This window comes from Aristolochia californica, unplaced genomic scaffold, assembly GCF_029961685.1.
Source record: "Aristolochia californica isolate CCGP_79_NKW_82.1479 unplaced genomic scaffold, dmAriCali1.0.hap1 SCAF_9, whole genome shotgun sequence".
Taxonomy (NCBI): Eukaryota; Viridiplantae; Streptophyta; class Magnoliopsida; order Piperales; family Aristolochiaceae; genus Aristolochia; species Aristolochia californica.
Window position 1 is genome coordinate 31,467,360 of NW_027182290.1, and position 19,491 is coordinate 31,486,850.

The window sequence follows — 19,491 nt, forward strand, 5'->3', positions numbered from 1 at the left end:
CATTGATGCTTTACTGAAATGAACCAAAAGAAGAAGAAAAACAGTTCGACAAGCTACACATGCTCTTCAGTGGAAGATCATCTGCCAGAGACGTTTATAGGTCTTGCAGTACAATATCAACTGCTGGTTTAAGTTCTAACTTACAGAAAATATGTTACAACGTTATAGAAATTAAAAACAAAAATGCACAGGAAAGTAAATAGGATGTTGGATTTTATTTTAGAAATAAAGAACATTCAACTTTACTTTCCTCAAAAGAGGAAGTAGAACTACAATTGAGCTTTAAAAATGAACCCATGGCCTAGATTCTAAATTTGTAAGTGAAGGGTAAAAATCCAGCCACAAATCTTCTGTCTTTTTTTTTTTTTTGGTGTCGTTTTCTTTTCCCATGCATCATATGGATTTCCCACTAGTAACAATGTGCACAGAGTGAACCACAAGAAAGGAAAACAAATACTTACAATTTACAGGTTTATACAAATTACAGGGACGATATGCGGGTTAAGAAAATCAGCTTGCATGGTATTGGACAGAGGTTGTCCTTCTCTGGATTGCCTATAACATTAGAAAAGGTAAATGAAAAGAAAAGAAAAGAAAAAGTAGAAAGATAAGCTTCTGATTCATAATAAACATCTTCATGGTACATAATAAGACTTTAACCCGTACAAGATAAAAAATACCGAGACTACAGCAGCAGCATTATTAGATGAAACAGTTGTGGCACGATGAATAAACTATATGAAGTCAACAAATTTGCATTAACGATTCCAATCAAGCAACCAATTAGATGCATGATAAAAAATTATGACAACCCATTGATGATTATCTCATAAATAAACCTGAGTAATTGGAAAGAGGACAAAGCCCTAAATAAAAGAGTACGGTGATTACATTTGCAGCATTTCCAGAAGCCAATGTTGCATGCAGATGAATAAATCAGGAAAGACCAAGTGTGCAATTAAGTTACGAATACAAGAAACCCTGTTCCCACTCTTTGAGTAGTCCCAATAAAATTGGGCTGGAAAGTTTTTTAAGAAGTCCACAACCATATACTTTGCTTTCTAGTAGAACAATCTTCATTGAGACAAAAGGCCCTTTAATTCTTTCTAATGGAACGGTTCTTCCTTGGGACAAAAGCCCTTTTACAGAGGATTAGACCAACTCGACAGCTACAGCACTATTAACAACTAGATAAGCCAAAGATGTTCATATAAAAATGTAACAAAGTATAAAATCACATAAACACAACTTGAGGCATGAATTTCTAAGAGGTACTCAAGCTTTTAAAACATTGGTTACAGCCGGCAAACAAATGAGATAGAGCTGCCAAATTGGTTATGAACCGAAATTCTTCCAATGTTAAAGTTTCAAGGACAATCTGCTAAAAAAGAAGTATAATTCTATAGGAATTTTTAAGAGAAAAAAAACTCAAATAGAAAGCAAGTGCCCAAGTGCCCAAATCATACAAACAGTTGAGAAAGAAAAACTTAGCAACAAAATACCTATTCCATCCAGAAAGTACTACTCATACTGCTTTACAGGTCTCCTGCCCCCACGTTAAGCCTTTCTCCAATGCCTTCATTTGTCATCTCTTCTGATGCAACAAAACTACAAATAAAGGATGTGCATTTCTTCCATCAGTACATAACCAAGTAGTTAAGTTTAAAGATATAGGCAATCACGATAAACCAAGAGGGCTTACTTTCGCTTATATTACAACATCTTTCAAGAAGAAAAATGTCATCTGGGTTAACATGATGAAGGAAGTCCAGACTTCTAACGATAGACTTTTCCCTGCATAAGTCCAACATCAAAACTTCAAAACTTCCATAGACAGAAACTGCAGCAAAATTATTTGACTCCTACAAAGACAGCAGAACTACCCAGCTGTATTGATGGCAAATCAATATCTCATGCTAAATGTCATCTCACAGGTATTCAAGTAAAGCAGTTAATATGTTAAAAAATATCACTCACCTGGCCCATTCAGGTATAAATTTCCTCACAGGCACATCACCCTCTTCTTCTTCCTCCTCATCATCGGATGATTGGTACGGTGAAATCTCATATGACTGTGGTTCAAGGCTCCCTTCAGTTGAGAAGCCAGCTCCATCTGATTTAAATGAATCTAAATCATTGACAACCTACAAAGAGAAAAGGTTAAGAACTCTGTATCACACTGACCAAGAATAAATTAGAGATATTTAGATATTTAAAAAAAACTTAATTTAAACAAATTGACTTAAAACTAATGTAAAAATTGAATCCTGTCTCATCTTTTTTTATGATACAGGCTTTTCAACGAACACACTATTCTCAGAAGTATTATTAGTACTAATCATAACCTTGGTGGTCCTTTCTTCTGGTTCTGTCCTTTTCTTGTTGCCAGTTCCCTCCTTGGCTTTCTCCATTTTACGCAGCCGTCTTGCCTCCTCTGCCAAGGCTTTTCTCTTCCTTTCCTCCTCCTGGTGTAAAGCAGTAAATATAATCCCATTTTGTGGTACAGTACATGAATGACATTTATACTTTGTTTGTTAACTTCATCTGAGAAAAGAATATTGTCTTACAGCAGCCTTCCGACGCATTTCTTTCTCCTCCTTCTCAGCACGTAGTTTCTCTTCCCGTTCCTGCTGCTGCTTTCTTGCTTCTTCAATGCACCTTCTTTTTCTTTCCTTTTCCTTTCTTTCCTCTTGTTCCCGTTGCCTTTTCCTAGACACAATATCAGCTTCCTTCTTCTTCCGTTCCTCTACCTTCTTTTTCCGCTTTAGTTCCAACTGCCTGATGTTTTCTTGCTCCAACTTTTCCCTTTCTAGCTTTGCTGTCTCTTTCCTAATCCTACGTGTATTCTCTCTTTCTTCTTCAAGTCTTTTTGCAGCTTCTGCAGCCTCCAAGGCTTTCACTTTAATGTCCCTTTTCCCTGAGAACAAATTTGAGATGGATATGTTATTACCATGAGAAGGGGAAAAAATTAAAAGTAATAAAAACAATGAAAAAGACTATTTACCAGTCAAAATTGCAGGGGGCTGTTGCTTTTGTTGGACAAGCGGGACAAAAGATGAAATGTTCGAAACTAAATTTTTGGGCTTAGAAGCCTTCTCAATGAAACTCTGCCCTCCCTTTGCTTCACTGGCTTTCCCAGAAACCTTTGGCCTGTCAGATCTGTTACGGAGAGATCCTGAGGTTTTTCTAGCACTATATCCATCCATTGAATGACCACAGTTCTCCTTATCATCATTCTTAATCTGTTGGTCCCAATAGCCATTCTCAAGTCCTCGGTTACCCCTTTGAGTCCTATTCATGTTGCCGTCTGTGTTCCCAAAAGCCAAGCTACTAAGGTCCTGAATCTTCCTAGCCTCAGATACCAATGAAATTGAGTTACTATATTCTGATGTTGCATCATCAAGTACATGTCTCTTATGAGGAGTACTGATTTCTCTTGAGCTTGCCAAATTCTCAGATGGATCCACAACTTCACGTACCTCATTTTCTTCATTAATGCACAAATCTTCATCAATTCGGAAACAAGTAAGCTCCTTGTTCAGACACGAATTTTTACCCATACTTGAACGAGTAGATTTTGATGAGAACCTTCCAACAGGAGGGGTGAAAGAATATGACTTTCCTAGCAAACAACTACCGTATTCTACACCACTGCTGCATCCTATACCAGGAAGAAAACTATCTTCTGATCCTTCACATTGTTTTTCATCGGTGCCATTTAGCGGGATAAAATCCTTGAAATTCATCTGTGGCAACAGCCCTGTTGGTAAAGAGTATTTAATATCCATCATTGAATGCATTGTAGAAGGACAGGAAAGCGAGACTGGTAAACTGATGGATCCGTAGATTTGCTCAAAAACAGCAAGATCCTTTTTCATGCATGGAAGAACTAAGTTGTCAACACCATTTCCATCCCCTGTAACTAGGGGAAGTTCACATGGTGGGCTCACACTGATAGAGAACCCCTCAAGCTCTGGCAAGGTTTCATCACCACCAGTTTCAAGAGCCTCTGCATAAGTCGATGATGCTGAACAACATGGAAAAATAGGATTTTTGTTGCTTTGGGGTTTTTCTTTTTTTCTTCCATCTCCTCCGAGAGAAATTTGCCATTCATCCGAAACTTCAGCAGAACCTGAAGTGAGTTGCCTCATCATCTCTTGATTAGTGCTATTGCTACCCTCTACTACTGCTGGTTCCTTTGAAAAATCACCCAAACCTACATCCTCCTGTTTGTTCTCACCCATATCTAGAAGAGATTCAGCCTCCATATTTTCCATTGCAGCAGAGATGGACCCCGGATGGACAGTCACTTCTAAGTTCAAACCACCCTATTACAAATAAACCGTTAGCCGGAAGAACATGCATCAAATAAGTCAAGTAGAGGAAGCTTTTTAACTTACATTCAAAACATGGACACTACACTAAGAAAGATGCAACACTGCAAAAGAAAAAAATTTAGGAGAGGAAAGGAAAAATAATGATGCTCTTGACGTAGGAATTTAAATCATATTCCTTTTTTTAAAAATATTTTGCTCCTAAAATTGCTTATGTATAAGGGGAATTGTTGTTAATTATTAATTTACTTTTGCCATGTAAAGTTCATGGGAGCTGTCTCCATGACAGACAGAGCACACTATCAATGTACTAAAAAACATACCAGTTTGTACAAACTTGCCAAAAAATTACCTTCTCAACTCCTAAAGAACACGAGGACCCCAACTTAGTGATTGCTTCAGAACTATCCTGCTTAGGCTGCAATGTGCTTGACAGAATCTGTAACTGGGTACTTGAGCTGCCAACGTTCAAGTGACCAACATCCAGTCCTGGTGATATGAGAAAATTATGCGGTTCCACTATATCCACTGGAGAATCATGTAAACTTAAGTGATCAAAAAAATTTTCCTTGGATATCTGCATAAGTGGATTTGTTCTCCCTATCAGAGGTGAAGTATGAAATACATAATTCGAACCATTTTTGACCTTTCTTCTCTTATTCATAGGCCAAGAAACTCCACATGCATTGGTTACATTTAATGAAAGTTGGAGGGAGTTCCTCAAGCTAACAGATACACTTGACTTAGATGAACCAGCGTTTTTATTCTGGTTCATGGACCTCCATAAGTTGCAAGCAGCTTCTTGCTGCTCATCGCAAATGTGGAGAGAACAGGGTGTTACTACCTGTTTGCCAGCACTCGTACTTGCTCTTGGGGACTCTACTGATGTTTGATGCTTATCAGGCCCAAAACACTCTATTGATGTAAGATGCCCATCAGGCCGAAAACTTTGATAACAGTCAACATGACTGTCTGTGAAGTCTGAAGCTTCTTTCAGTCCATAGCAAACTTCATCATCACATGGTATTCCAGAGAGTCTCACAGCACTCATACAAGCATCCATGAAATTCTCTGCCACATTAGACTTTCCTGAAAAAATGTTGGAAGTATTTGATTTTAGTGAATCAATAATCTTGTTGTGGCCTGTTGAACTCCTTAAAAAGTATCGAGTTTCTCTCCTTTGATCACACATTTGAGAAGACCCCCGTGTCAAAGTTCTCGTGTAGTCGCTTTTCCTTGAATTGATTGCAACTGAAGATATTTCCTTTCCTTCAGTTTCTACCATCTTTGGTACTCCAGGCTGCAGAGAGGAACTTCTCTTAATTAAGGGGAAGCTTCTTGATTTTATAGAGCCATTGGTTGCATATCCTACAAAGCCACAGTCAGAAGGTAACATGCCAGTAAGTCCCACATCAACTTGCCCATCAGGTGTACAACATGAAACTTCACCTGCCACCATATCCAGGAATTCTTCTGAAACCACAAAATTTTCTAGCACCCTGTCAGCAGGTCTCACATCAATCTCACTGATATATTTTCCAACTGAAACTTGATCTGAGACTGAATCCAGAAAATTATTCGCAGCGGTTTGAATTATCTTCTGCACCCTATCCTTTCCAATAAGTCCTTGAGAGGCAGATAAATTGTCAGGTGTAAGAGCTATCCAGTTGGACAGATGTTTTCCCACGCTACAAGGCTCACCCTCAGCATCTCCACAAATCTTGGATATCTTGTTCTTCAAAGAGGTGTCGTCAATTAATTCAAGTTGCTTCTTTGATACATCTTCAATGGAATCCACTGAAGCTATTTCATCTTCAATCATGACGTCTGCAGACTGGGACACTGCCTTCCCAAGCATCAGCTGTTCTGCATTAAGATCATCCATTTCACAACATCCATCAAGGACACTTTTTCCATTTGATGATTGAGAAGCTCCCAGCTGGGCGCTTGCTCTCTCTTCTGCAAATGGATAAGCTTTTTCTTTCTCCACAGCTGCCTGAAACCTGTATTTTGAACTGCAATCCTCAGCATCATCAAAATCTAGTTGGTTTGACTCAAATACAAAATTGGTTTTAGGCGATGGTTCTGAGTTCAAATTTTCTGAAATAGGTCGTGCTTCACCAAGTGCAACTGAAACAGGTTTTTTTTCTTTACTTCCATTATTACAAGTTTGTGAGTCCATTACATCCTTCACAACACCATGTGTGACCTCATGTTTTTTCACAGCAAGTAGTAAGACACTAGCAGCTTCCGTATCTGAATGGCTCACCCAGTTTTCCTTCTCAAAAGCATGACCACGGCTGCAGTTGACACTTTCCACATCATCAAAATCAAGCTGTGTTGGCTGAACATTTAAACTAGCATGAAGAGAACGACCAGATACAGAAACCTTATGCTCACCCTCGCCTTTCCAACTTTCCTTAGTGTGGATTGAATGAGATGCACTTAAAACAAGCCCATCTGTGTCATTTCTAATAGAACATGGCTGTGGCTCCATAACTTCAGAGAAATTGTTAAAAGAGGCTGTGTTTTTGTTTTTGTTTTGTGCAGATTCTGGTGGGACAGTAGTTTGAGTACCTGAAGCCTTCTGAAATGCATCTTTCCCATCTGGATAGGTATGCTGCTGAATAATGGGTTTAGACTGCTTAAGAATGGAACTATTGGGAGCATTCTCTGGTTCCAACAAGTCTCTTACGTTAGCAGGCAGTTCACGAGCACTTCTTGACCTGGTAACTCTACCAGCATACCGGTTGCCAGGATCTTCCTCACAAGCATGTTTTCTTTTTTTAGGTTTCGCACTACTGCGAAGTTCTATAGCCCTTTGTCTTGATCGAGACCTCTGGATCCTTAAGAGTGATTTGTCCAGTTCCAAACTATCCTGCATATCTCGTACACCTGTTTGAAGTGGGGCACAGTTCAGTGGTACTACAGTGTCTCTAGTTAATTCTTTCTTCAATTCTGCACCAACATGTGAGGAAACTGTAAGTGTCAAAAGCACCGAAACATAAGACGCCATAAAGTTGTTTTTTTTACCTATTCTATGCTTTTCTTAATAGTCCTGACAAAAAGCTGTAAGCACTATTTTTTTTGTGGAATGTAAAAGAAGCTTGTGAAGCGAAACCTCAAAGCAATTGATTCCAGTATCCAGCGTTTGATTTCGTAACAACTTGCATTAGTGACTCAAGTTTGAGTAACTGTAACCTTTTACTTCTAGGAGAATTCAGAACAACATCCTTTTTTATTTTGGAGATGGAGAATAGCATCATTTTTGCACCGACATAATTAAGACTATAATCCAAAAGAAGTTGGGGCGAAAACCAACTAGAAAATTAAAACTTAAAATATTTCCCAGAAATGTGAAGTGGACTCAGAAAATGGATTAATTCAGGGTCCCTACATTCTTCAAACACAAAACTTCCCTATAAGATCCTTAAGTTTCTATCACCCAGACCTTGTTTACACGAAAATAAGAAGAAATTGCTAAAGTTCTTTCTTCTAGAAATGCGAGGAATTGCATCAATCTTGAGAAACAAACCCTCAATGTGAGTGCGAATCACCCGGCAATATTTCCATACAGAATTTCATCCAAAGCCGCATAAGACCCTAGATCAGTTACAACTAGAGCACGAAGTGGCAGATGCTTAAAAGATGTATCCCTGTTCACTAGTTTGAAACTCAAAAGAGAATACGTGGGGAGAAAAATCTGCAAAAAATCCAAAAAAATTGAAAAAAAAGTACCTATCAGGTCAGAATTTTGCGTGCCGAGTCCTATACTTGATAACCAAGGCGGAGGTTCAATGCCATTAATCAAAAGACACGATGCAAGAGACTGATCGTATGATTCGCCTTGTGATTTCAGCTGATCCACGATCCAGTTCCTGCGATCGAAGATCTGCATGAACATTCTTTCGAGCTTCGACATATTTACAGAAAGAGAGAAGAAGGATGGAGGAGAAGGACGAGAGAGATCCCTCGACCTTGACTGAGAGGCAACGGCTACCGGACAGGCGAGGGCGATATTTTGAAATGTTTTGAAATTTTTGAACTGGGAAAGAGGGCCAAATCTATTTTCCAATTCTACTTTCTCACGTGCAGCATAAACACGTGCCTATCACGACGTGTGATATCTGGATACGCAAAAATAAAAACCATTTTGGTGCGAAACGGCATCGTGATCGGACGGCTGAGATAACCCTTAATCATGATTTTGGTGCAAAACAGCCAAGGACGGCTGAGATAACCGTTAATCTTTATGGCACCAAAACCAAATGAATTTTCGTATTAGAGAGCCGTTTACGAAGAATTAATAATTAAAAATTAAAGACACCCAACTTAATTTACTACTTAATTAACTTTAATTAGTTCCATAACCATGACACAAACCATAAACTAAGTGAATGTAATTACAATACTACTACAAACATAAAACCAACCATTCCCAAGAACACAGACCATAAACTAGGTAGCTCGGTAGAGAGAGAGAGGTAGTATCACACTCTCACTTCTTTGCAGAGATGCACTGCCGGCCGGGCGGTTCATTTGAATGCTGCGTAAGGATCGAAGGAGGACAGGGGAGCAGCATGGGTGGCACTGCTGGAGCTTGAGCCGGAGCCGTCCGGGCGGTAGTAGCCATTCATCCCTGTCCCTCCGAACATGCCATGGTGGTGCCCCACATGAAATGCCGGCGGGTAAGGAGTGCTCAAGTCGGGGAGACGCTTCGGAAGGGGCTCCCCGCGGACGGCACCGCGGTGGTCGCCTTCCAGCTCGCGGTAGCGCTGCAGGTAAGCGCTAAGGGGCTCCACGTAGTCGTCGAAGCCGAGCTTGTTCATGGCCCAGAGCACGTCCTCGGCGGTGATGGTCTTCCGCTGTTCGCGCTGGCACCGCTCGTTCGCCTCGCTGGTAATGAAGCTGATATACTCCGAAACGCACTCCTGGATCGTCTCTTTCGCGTCATCGGAGATCTTCGCGTGCGTCGGGAGAACCTTCCGCATGATCCTGATCACGTTGGCTATCGGCATGAAGCGGTCCTGCTCCCGCACCAGGCAGCCGCCTTCCCGCTCCGCGTTTGGACTCTCCTCGCCCGCCGGCGACTGCTTCGGCGGCGCCTCCAGGTCCGGGACCTTGGTTCCTTTTCTCCCCCCAGAAGAATCATTAAAAATATATATATATATTAAAAACATGAAAAGTTAATAATCAGGAGAAAAAACACATTTACGGTTTCGTTAAGAAGCGGACAACAGATGGCCAGCGCGCACTAGGCCTGGAGTAAATGCGTTTTTTAGCGGACATTAATAAACACGGCACGGGAAATGACAATGATCTCCTCGTCTCCATTTGAATTGTCCAATAGACTCTATTAAATGGGGTCGGTCGACGACGACGACGACGACGACGACGAGGACCACCACCATCGTGAAACGAAACGCAGCGGAGGGAGCTCGACTTCCGATCTCGCACTCTAGTGCGTAATGCGCAACCTTCGTAGCAGCGGCTGTTTCGGTCACCGGACGGTAGCCGACAGAAAAAAAACACTTGCAAGCGCATACCGGGTCCCACCGGATTTTTCGTACGGAGGGGAAACGACAAAAGAGGACATAGAGTCAGGACGAAACCAGGAGGAGCGGTGTGCGTACTAGGCGCCGGCACGTATCATGGACCGGACCGAAAGGGAAAAGAGGAACGTGCGGCATGGAGAGAGAGAGAGCCTTTGAGACTTAGAGAAAATGAAACCTGAAAGCCGGAATTTTAAATGGAAAAAGCGCTACCTCTCGACCTCCGAATCAGAGAGTTAAGACGGACCCACGTGACAAAGAGAGAGATCTGAACCCTCCAGGAGACATCGTGATCGATTTCTTTCTTCTCAGGGCAGATATATTAATTTTTAACGAAGAATTTATAAATAAATTTCACGGGATTGATTTGAATGCCGTCTGGTCAGGGCTGAGATTTCTCTCTGTAATATAAGAGTCAGAAACATTTCTGCTTGTGCGAGCTGTGGACTTCATTACCAGAATATAGAAACGGAATCTTGACCTGGATCCACAGGCAGGCTAAGCAACGGCCTGAGACGGGGAGCTGCTGCTTTTAAAGAAATAAAATTAACAAAAAGAAAGCGCAGCAGATTCTGTAGCAGTCATTCTGGGTGTTCATGCAAGACGAAAATAAGAAAAAGCTCGGGGGACGACATGCAAGAGAAAAAAGATCGATTTGAAGGGAATAAATTAAAAGACGATAGGTATGGAGCAGGAGAAGCGAAAAAACGAAAAAGGAGCCCTATTTGTTTCGTTTCCTCGCCGTTTCCTCAGGGCCAGGAAACGGAGTTCCTGCATGCAAAGCTTTAGGGACTGAAACACATGAGAAAAAAGCAGCTTATATTTATTTATTCCCTGCATTTTTCAGTTGAATAATGAAGGGAGATTTCGGAATGAAAACCAGTTCCTGCATGCAGGATGTCGTTAGAAAGATCAAGGGAAGAAGAAGAGAGAAACCCAGGAGGGAAATCGAAGGAAGCATTTCGGGGGTCGAGCAGTACCTGAGGTCGATTTCTGAAGCTTTTGGTAACCATGGAAGCCTCCACGTTCCATCCTTGGCTGCGGATTTGGTGGGATGCTATACCAGCAAGAGCCTCCATTTATAGACATTTGATTTGTAGTCCACGTGGCTGGAGCTGGCGTTGGAAACGAAGAAACAAGCACGTTGGCCAGTCAGCCTGAGCGTGGAGGGTGGTCTCGCTCCTCTTCGGGTTGGTAAGCCATGGAGATCTTTCTGCAGTCCATTGAATGCTGGATTACACTCTCTTGAGTATTGGGCTGGTTTTCACTTGTTTAGTGTGGTCTTTGCCTTCTACTTTCCACAATTTCTTTAGAAAAATAAGCTAAGGGAGGCAAATTCTGTATTTGTATTAGAACTAAAAAGGGCAAAGAATGAAAATTTTGATGTAGCAAATGCACCTTCTTATCACCTGGATTGTAAATGAATGTTTTTCTTAATTATAATTTTAAAAAAATACTGTTGAATTGTATTAGATTAACTATTTTAAAAAGAAAAATATATCGTAAACAAGAGATTCGTTATATTTATACGGCCAATCATGAAAGCCGAATGATTTGGAAAGAAGATTTTGCATTCAATAATGACAATCTTCATCGAACAAGTTTGTCAAGATTTATTTTGCCACGTTAGATCTTTGTCGTTTAGAAAAATTTGTCGTATTTTAATTATAAAGGTGCAGTGTTTTTCCATGTCAGTTACTAAACTCAACATTTTTTATTGGATAATCGCCCACGTAAGTTTCACATTATAGGTCTTTTAGATTTTTTATGTAAAAATTATCGTCATGGGTCAATTTACCTAAAAAAAGATTATTTATCATCTTGATCTAATAGTCACTTTAATTAAGTTCATCAGTCTTTCTAATCTCATTTACCTAGTTTTTATACTTATATTTTTTCCTTGTTATTAGTTTTTTTTTTGTTACTTCAAATGGAAATAAAAAATAATCATCTTTTTTAATTAAAAAGCTCTCAATTTTTTATTCACTATAAAAAAAGAGCTGATGAACGATAAAAAAACTCTTTTAGTGTTTTTTAGCTTATTTTTTTATAGTTTCCTATTGAACAAATAAGAAACTTTTTTTTTTTATAATCAATTAATATTTTTCACGATTGTGCATTAAAAACCATTTCCATTATGTCCAGAGGGTCTTTCTATAATTTTTATGAGGATTTTATAATTAATGTCTATACATGCTTTATCTGTAAAAATTATAAAAACGTATGTATTAAAGTGCTAAGTGTCCTTATACGCCCCAAATTTGTCACTTCTAAAAATGCCTTTATCTTAGTTGTATATTTGGAATTAACCGAAATCAAATGTTATCTTATCTAAGCACTAATCTTACAAATGTTTATTAAAAAAGTAAGTATATCGAAGTAATTTAAACTTCTAGATTTTGGATCACATACTATTTTCAATTGTGGGAATGTTGCATAACCTCGTTATGAGTGTTATGAAATCTTAGAAATAAGTTAACATAAAAAATCTCATACAATTCCAAAGATGTCGTTGTCCTAAATCGATAACATGCATTATGTTTCTTTTGATCCATTTAAAATAAATATAGTTTTCATGATATTCATTCCATTTATGACATATAAAAGATGATGTTTATTAATACATTTGTGTTAGGTTACAAAATTGGTAACTTTAGATAATTTGGTAATGACATTATAAACTCATTAGAAGAGAGTTAACTTAGTGGACTCATATCGTGTTTAGATCTTTAAGGAGATTGAGATTTGATAGTCTTGAGTAGCATATCACATCTTATCAGAGAGGAAAAATTGGACCCATTTATGTGAGGGAGACAAGTCTCATCCATTTTCTTCCAAAGATCAAATGAGACTAGTAGCATCTTCTTTTCCCTCCCCTATCATTCCACACGAACCCTTCTATAGCCTCACCACTAGTCCCAACCACCTTCGACCTTATTCATCCATGTCCCAAGTCTCCTACAATCTCTACGGGACTCTCATCCCCATCCCTTATACTTGTAATTCTCCTAGGACACTCTTTCTTTTTCCCTAGTATGTTCCTAGTTCTATTACAACTCTTCCTCTCCCTCTTTAAGAGTCCTCCTCCTCCCTCAAACTCTCTTTCCCATCCACCTAGAATCTCATCATCTTAGACATCCTCCAATCCACAATCCTAGTTGATCTATAACTCTTCTTTCAACATCCCCAAAGTCTCATTATATCTCTATTCCCTCCATGAAAGTCTTGGTTTAGGTAAATTAGACTCAGTTTTGATTAAGTAAATGTTTCTATTTGGATGTAAAAAAGAGGTTATAAAAATAAAAAATCTTAGCCAGGGCAAAGGGTAACCAAAACCCTATTTTTACTTTTTTTTCTCTTCTCTCCCTCTCTCACCTACTCTCTCCTAATTCTTCTTCTCCATTTCTCTTGTTCTTCTCTCTTTTCCCTTGAAATCTTATTCTCCTTATCTCTTTCCTTATCTCTTTCTCTTGTAATCTTGTTGAAGAGCAGATATGGAAGACTCTTGCTTGACTCTCACAATAAGAAGTCTCATAGAGCCAAAATTAATACGTGGAGTCTATGAAGAGTCTCATGGAAGGAGGTCTCACAAAAAATTTTTAGTTAAAAGTGTTTTAGTTATGTTAGTCTTCTATTTATATTTAGTCGTTTAATTATTATAGGATTTATTTTTTAGCGTTTAACTTTGGATGTAACTGGGACAATGGTAGTTTAATTGTAATCGGATTATACTTAATTTTCTAATTATAAATAGAGACTTACGTACTCAAATTACAACTTCAGTATTGAATTTATGGAAAAGAGAACTACTTCATTATAATCAGAGAACATGAACCTCTATTTATAATAGAGGAAGGTAGTAGAGTCCAATTACAATAAAACTACTTTTGTCCCAATTACACCCAAACTCTAACACTTAAAGATAAGTCATAGCATAATTAAATAACTCAAAATAGATAAAAGACAAACATAACTCAAACTAGAACTCTTTTAGGACGTGACCATAAGATAAAGATGCATTTGTGAGTCCTTCTTGATCTTCCAACTTATGTGATAAGGATGTCAACTTGTGGTAATCATGGTGGATCCTACTTCTTATGTGTTTGGGTCGTGTGACCCATCTTATAATACTTGTAGATATGTGGGCCTTCCTTGGGCGTGTGGGCTTGGGCCTATCTTCCAACACTCCCCCTCAAGCTGGGGGTGAGAGAACAACATGAACTCCCAGCTTGCTGCAAAGGATGTATAAAATCTTTTTGTATAAAATGGCACATCTTCCAATATGCCTTCATCTTCCAACACTCCCCCTCACGCTGTTGCTTCCTTCCATGAGGCCCTGCTGGCACAATATAAGTGAGAGTTAAAATCACTCCTAGCTGGTAAGACATTGCTCCATACTCCAGTCCTAATGCTAGATGTAGGGCACACTCCGTCTTCTGTAGGTAGTGTGTCTATCAGCATTGCTCTTAAGTGTCCACCATCGTGTCCCTCCACAGGACAACAACTCTCAAGTGGTAGGAGTAATAAAAACCATTACATGGGGGGTAGTGGGTTTATTTATAATGGTGTCTCAATCCGAGCATTGACTCTTATGGTGTCCCAACCGTGATATTTTTTAGAGTTAAATTTATCATGGTGTCCCAATCGTGATATTTTTGAGAGTCAAATAAATTATAGTATGAGAAAAGGTACAGAGGTCACCTCTTCTTCAATAATAATGTCTCATCCAAAGAGACATAATAACAACAGCTGTAATGTAACACGACCATTTTCAAACAAATATACACGAACCAAAATAATAAACCTCGTAGAAGGACCCATGAAATAATCATAATCCGATATAAATATTTTTTCTTAGATGCATAAGCTTCATATTTTGTGCTCCCCCTTTCTTGAATATTTTGGTCACATAAACTTATCCATAACATAAAGAATAAAATACCTCTTTCTTGTACTTCTTGTACTTTTCCCCCTCAAACTGGGAAGTAATAGCAGTGATCCCAGTTTGAACCCAATATCATAGATGTAACAATAAGCCCATATAACAAAGATGTATAAATAAGCCATCAATCCAGGGAGAAGTGAAATATTTTTTTGATATATCAACTCAAAAAGTCACACAAAACAATTAGCATAAATTCGGATTTTTCAATACAATAGAATACCAACATGACCTTTGATTCTTCCAATGAGAATATATATTTAAATATATATTAAATTGACATAAAATTTTCTCCTTATGAAACTAGACTTAAATACCTCTCATCAAAGTATAACTTCTCTTCATAAAATATAATTATCAGAAGATAAATAATCTGATAGATTTTAGTCTCTATCATTTGGCCGAACTAAGTATTGTTTCTCATTTTTTTCTTGAATGACCATTGACTATTCCAAGATCAATATCTCCTCATACAAAAATCATACTGAGAATTGGTTGAATAGGTAATAAAATTGACTTACATATATTTATTTTGATATATATTTCTCCATATAAAGTCTCTTTCTTGAAAGCAAAAAATACCTCGGAAGTTGAAGCTTTCTACTGCTGCTCGAACCTCTTTTTCAATATGACCTTTTCTGCTTCCAATATCAATTTCTCTTTTTAGATAACTCAGATAAAAAATTGGTTGAATAGGTAAAAGAATAGACTTATAGATCTTTATTTTGATATATATATTTCTCCATATAAAGTCTAGTTTTTGATAGCATAAAATACCTCAGAATCTGAAGCTTTCTACTGCTGCTCGAACCTTTTTGTAATCTCACCTTCGCTTATTCAAATATTGATATCTCTCTGTAGATAACTCCGATTGGAAAAAAAATCATTATTTCTAGGAAAGTAAACTCAAATAGATTTTCGTCAATATATAATTTGCAATATGAAAATCTCAGTAGAGAGGTGAAAAATGCAAAGAAAACTACATGTGTAGAGACTGAAAAAAATAACTACAAACCTAGACTTAGGGTTTAGAGAAAAGGATCTCATTATCTCTGTGGTTGACCAAGTCAACTCACAAAACTCGCTTTGATACCATTTTGAATTTATGGAAAAGAGAAATACTTCATTGAATTCATTATAATCAGAGTACATGAACCTCTATTTATAATAGAGGAAGGTAGTTGAGTCCAATTACAAAACTACCTTTGTCCCAATTACACCCAAACTCTAACACTTAAAGATAAGTCCTAGCATAATTAAATAACTTAATATAGATAAAAGATAAATATAACTCAAACTAGAACTCTTCAAGGATGTGACCATAAAATAAAGATGTCTTTGTGAGTCCTTCTTGATCTTCCAACTTATGTGATAAGGATGTCAGCTTGTGGTAATTTTGGTGGATCCTACTTCTTATGTGCTGGGGCCCATCTTGTGGGCCTTCCTTGGTCGTGTGAGCTTGGGCCTATCTTCCAACATTTAGTAAACTTTTACTCTTTTTCATAAATTCAATATGGGATACTTGGTTAAACCATAGAGATAATGTGATATTTTTTTAATCTATCATCTCTAATAGTTTAGGTTCGTATTTAATCTTTTTTTTTTCTTTCATGCCCTAGTACCCATTGTTTTCTTCGTGTTCACACCTCCATAATAAAATTTTAATATTTCAAATTATATAGTGATGAAACACTCTTCAAGTCTAATTTCCAATAAAAAAATATTTTTTGCAATCGGAGTTTTAATGAAGAGAAACAAATATTTGAAGTAGCAAAGGTCAGACTACAAGAGAAGTTCGAGTAGCAGCAGAAGAATTCAACTTTCGAGGCATTTTATACCATCAAGAACAAGACTTTATATGGATAAGTATATTTTCTTACCTATCCAACCAATTCTCAATCTGAGTTTTTTAGAGGGAGATATCGATCTTGGAAGAGTCAATGGTCATGCTAGCCAAAGAAGAAATAATACTCAGTTCGACCAGATTAAAGAGTCTGAAATCTATCAAATTATTTATTTCAAAATAAATATATTTTTTGAAGAAAAATTATACTTGGATAAAATTTGTTGAATTCTAGTTTCATAAGGATCAACTTTCATGTCAATTTGACCTATTTTTAAGGATATATATGCATTAGAGTCGGCAAGGGACAAGCTATAGAATAAATAAAATCAAGAGGTCATAAAAGATTCAATAACAAATATTTTTAGGTCATATTAGGTACCAATTTAAATATCTTTGAGTCTAATTTCTTTATCAACAAACCATTTGTGATTCTGAGCTATATTTTTAGAGATATCTATATCAGAAGTATTAAAGGTCAGTTTTGCCTAAAATCTCTTCTTTTTTTCTGTTTCTCTCTCTCCTATTATCTCTTCATGCATTGACATGAATTGAGTTTCCTTTTATCATAAAATATGAGTTTTTTTGCCAAAATTTTCTTCTAATCAGAGTGTTTTGGTCAGACTTAATCACTCTATGGTTTGCTCATTCATGGAATGCAATATCTTGCTTCAAAGTTGTTTTCATGTTTTGTGTTTTTATTACTTGGTTGTGAATTTTACGCATAACTAACTTCAAAAAATTGTGGTCACCCCAAAAAAGTCATACTTGGTCAGTTTATTAAGTTCTATCATTATAGTCTCCCCTAATTTTCAAAAACAAATGTTACTTTGGAAGTATGAGTACTGCATAGTCACCTTCTTCCAGTTAAAGTTGTTTTCCTCTAGTATTTCTTATGTTTATCATCTTAAGTTTTTATCACTTTAGAGTAATGCCTAGAGCCACTACCTAAAAAGTATAGGAGTGTGCCCAACATCGAGTTTGAGTAGTTTCTTTGTGTTTGAGTTATCTTTAAAAAGTGAGTAGTCTCTTTGTTAAGCCCTAAATTTGAGTATTTAAAATTGAGCGGAGTATATTTTAGACTATGACCGTTTAAACTGGTGTATGAAGCTTTGTCGTACGGCTAGAAGTGATTTTCTTCTCCCACATTATGTTTTGTCCAAGTTGGGTCTATATGTCTTTTTTATCCCCAGTTTGAAGGAGAGAAGTAGATGAAAAAGTACTAGAAAGAGGTATTTTGTTTCACATGTTGTGGTAATTTTTATGTGACAAAAAATATTCAAGAAAGGGGAAGCACAAAAGATGAAGTTTTTGTCTCTATGAAGATTTTTTTTTCAACAAAAGAAAATTGAAGACCAAGAATGATTTTCATTGCAAGTTGAAGTTATAAACTCCGTCTTGATGGGAAGTGTTGAAGAACAGATATTGAGAAGTCTTACATGACTCTCATAGAGCCAAAATTAATATAGTGGAGTCTAAGAAGAGTCTCATAGAATGAGGTCTCATAGAAGAGTCTCAGTTAAAGGTGTTTTGGTTATGTTAGTCTTCTATTAATGTTTAATTGTTTAATTATTTTATGACTTATATTTTGGTGTTTAACTTTGGGTGTAACTGGGACAAGGGTAGTTTACTTGTAATTAAATTCTACTATTTCCTCAATTATAAATAAAAATTTATGTACTTAAATTACAACAAATCAGTGAAGTTTTATTTTTTTCCAAAAATTCAACAAATCTAGCCTTCTTAATCTTCTTCTCTCATCTCCTACTTGCTTTGCGTGAAAAGGTATGAATATTTAAAAAAGCTTCAATCAAAGTGTTATTAGAGTAGGCATTCCTTGTTTTTTTTTTTTCAGCCATGGTGAGCGTTAGAAGCATGAATAAAAATCAAGAAGAAGATGCACTTTAAGCTCATAAAGATGAGTGCCTAGCTGAAATTCTTTCTAAGATATGGTCTTTGGGAGACTAGATTTCCTCCATGGAGATAAAAATATCTGCTTTAGTACCCCAAGTGGAAAAGTTAAAACTTTAGATTGAGTCGTGCTTAGAAGACAAAATTTCAAGGCCTCCTTCACCTTCTCTATAGTCACTGGATAGAGATGCATCTACCAGATAAGTTCTTGCTCTTGCCTCTACACCTTCTCTCCCACCATCCTAGTTGCCCGTGCCATCCAACTCCACTCACCCTCTACAACCTAACTTGCCACCAAGTCAAGCTTCTCCTCCAGTCTCTCAACCAACCCCATCATATTTTCCATTCATCTTAGCCCCACCAAATCCCCATTCTTTCAACACATACCACCATGAAACTCCCCACCAGACCACCCTACTGAATCCCCAACTCTAACTACCCACTCCCAATTTCAATTTGGGCTTACATGGCCAAACAATTCTGGGTTTTCCATGCAACTGATGAAGACCACAAGGTCACTTGGAAGGTGATGCTAGAAAAAGACTAATCCCCTCTCTTGGCAAGTGTTTGTGCAAGCCATTTGTATTTGTTTTGGGCCAACTCACTCTCGAGACTTTGAGTCTCTCCTGGCCAAGCTTCATCGGACAGTCTCAGTTAAAGACTACCCAATCTAGTTTGAACCAATTGTCAACAGATTGTATTGGTTGGAACGCATATAGATTGGAGAAGATATTACCTTATTTACCTTATTAGCGTTCTGCGTCCATTCCATTGATAACTTACGAGGTTCAACGACCGCGTGCGACGTTTGCCACCCACAGACTGCTCACGCAATTAGTAGTATCCAAGACGCCACAGCTACGATTACTGTTTTTGGCCCGCTTGAACCCGGGACACGCACATGGCACG

The 19,491-nt window shown here is 37.7% G+C and overlaps 2 protein-coding genes across 2 annotated transcripts; both read right to left on the reverse strand.

Moving 5' to 3' along the window:
• Window positions 1-217: 217 nt before the first annotated feature.
• On the reverse strand, window positions 218-8,256 carry LOC137940777 (uncharacterized). The gene is made up of 9 exons (XM_068785903.1): window positions 8,073-8,256; window positions 4,687-7,292; window positions 3,005-4,328; window positions 2,568-2,917; window positions 2,346-2,465; window positions 1,978-2,144; window positions 1,703-1,794; window positions 1,503-1,608; window positions 218-555 (listed from the first exon to the last, which is right to left on the reverse strand). The coding sequence occupies exons 1-8, from the start codon at window positions 8,254-8,256 to the stop codon at window positions 1,586-1,588; spliced, it is 4,866 nt and encodes a 1,621-aa protein (XP_068642004.1). The 3' UTR covers window positions 218-555; window positions 1,503-1,585.
• A 427-nt stretch (window positions 8,257-8,683) lies between these two features.
• On the reverse strand, window positions 8,684-10,918 carry LOC137941532 (nuclear transcription factor Y subunit B-1). The gene is made up of 2 exons (XM_068786987.1): window positions 10,867-10,918; window positions 8,684-9,462 (listed from the first exon to the last, which is right to left on the reverse strand). Exons 1-2 carry the CDS (start codon window positions 10,916-10,918, stop codon window positions 8,870-8,872), a joined length of 645 nt encoding a protein of 214 aa, XP_068643088.1. The 3' UTR covers window positions 8,684-8,869.
• Window positions 10,919-19,491: the final 8,573 nt, after the last annotated feature.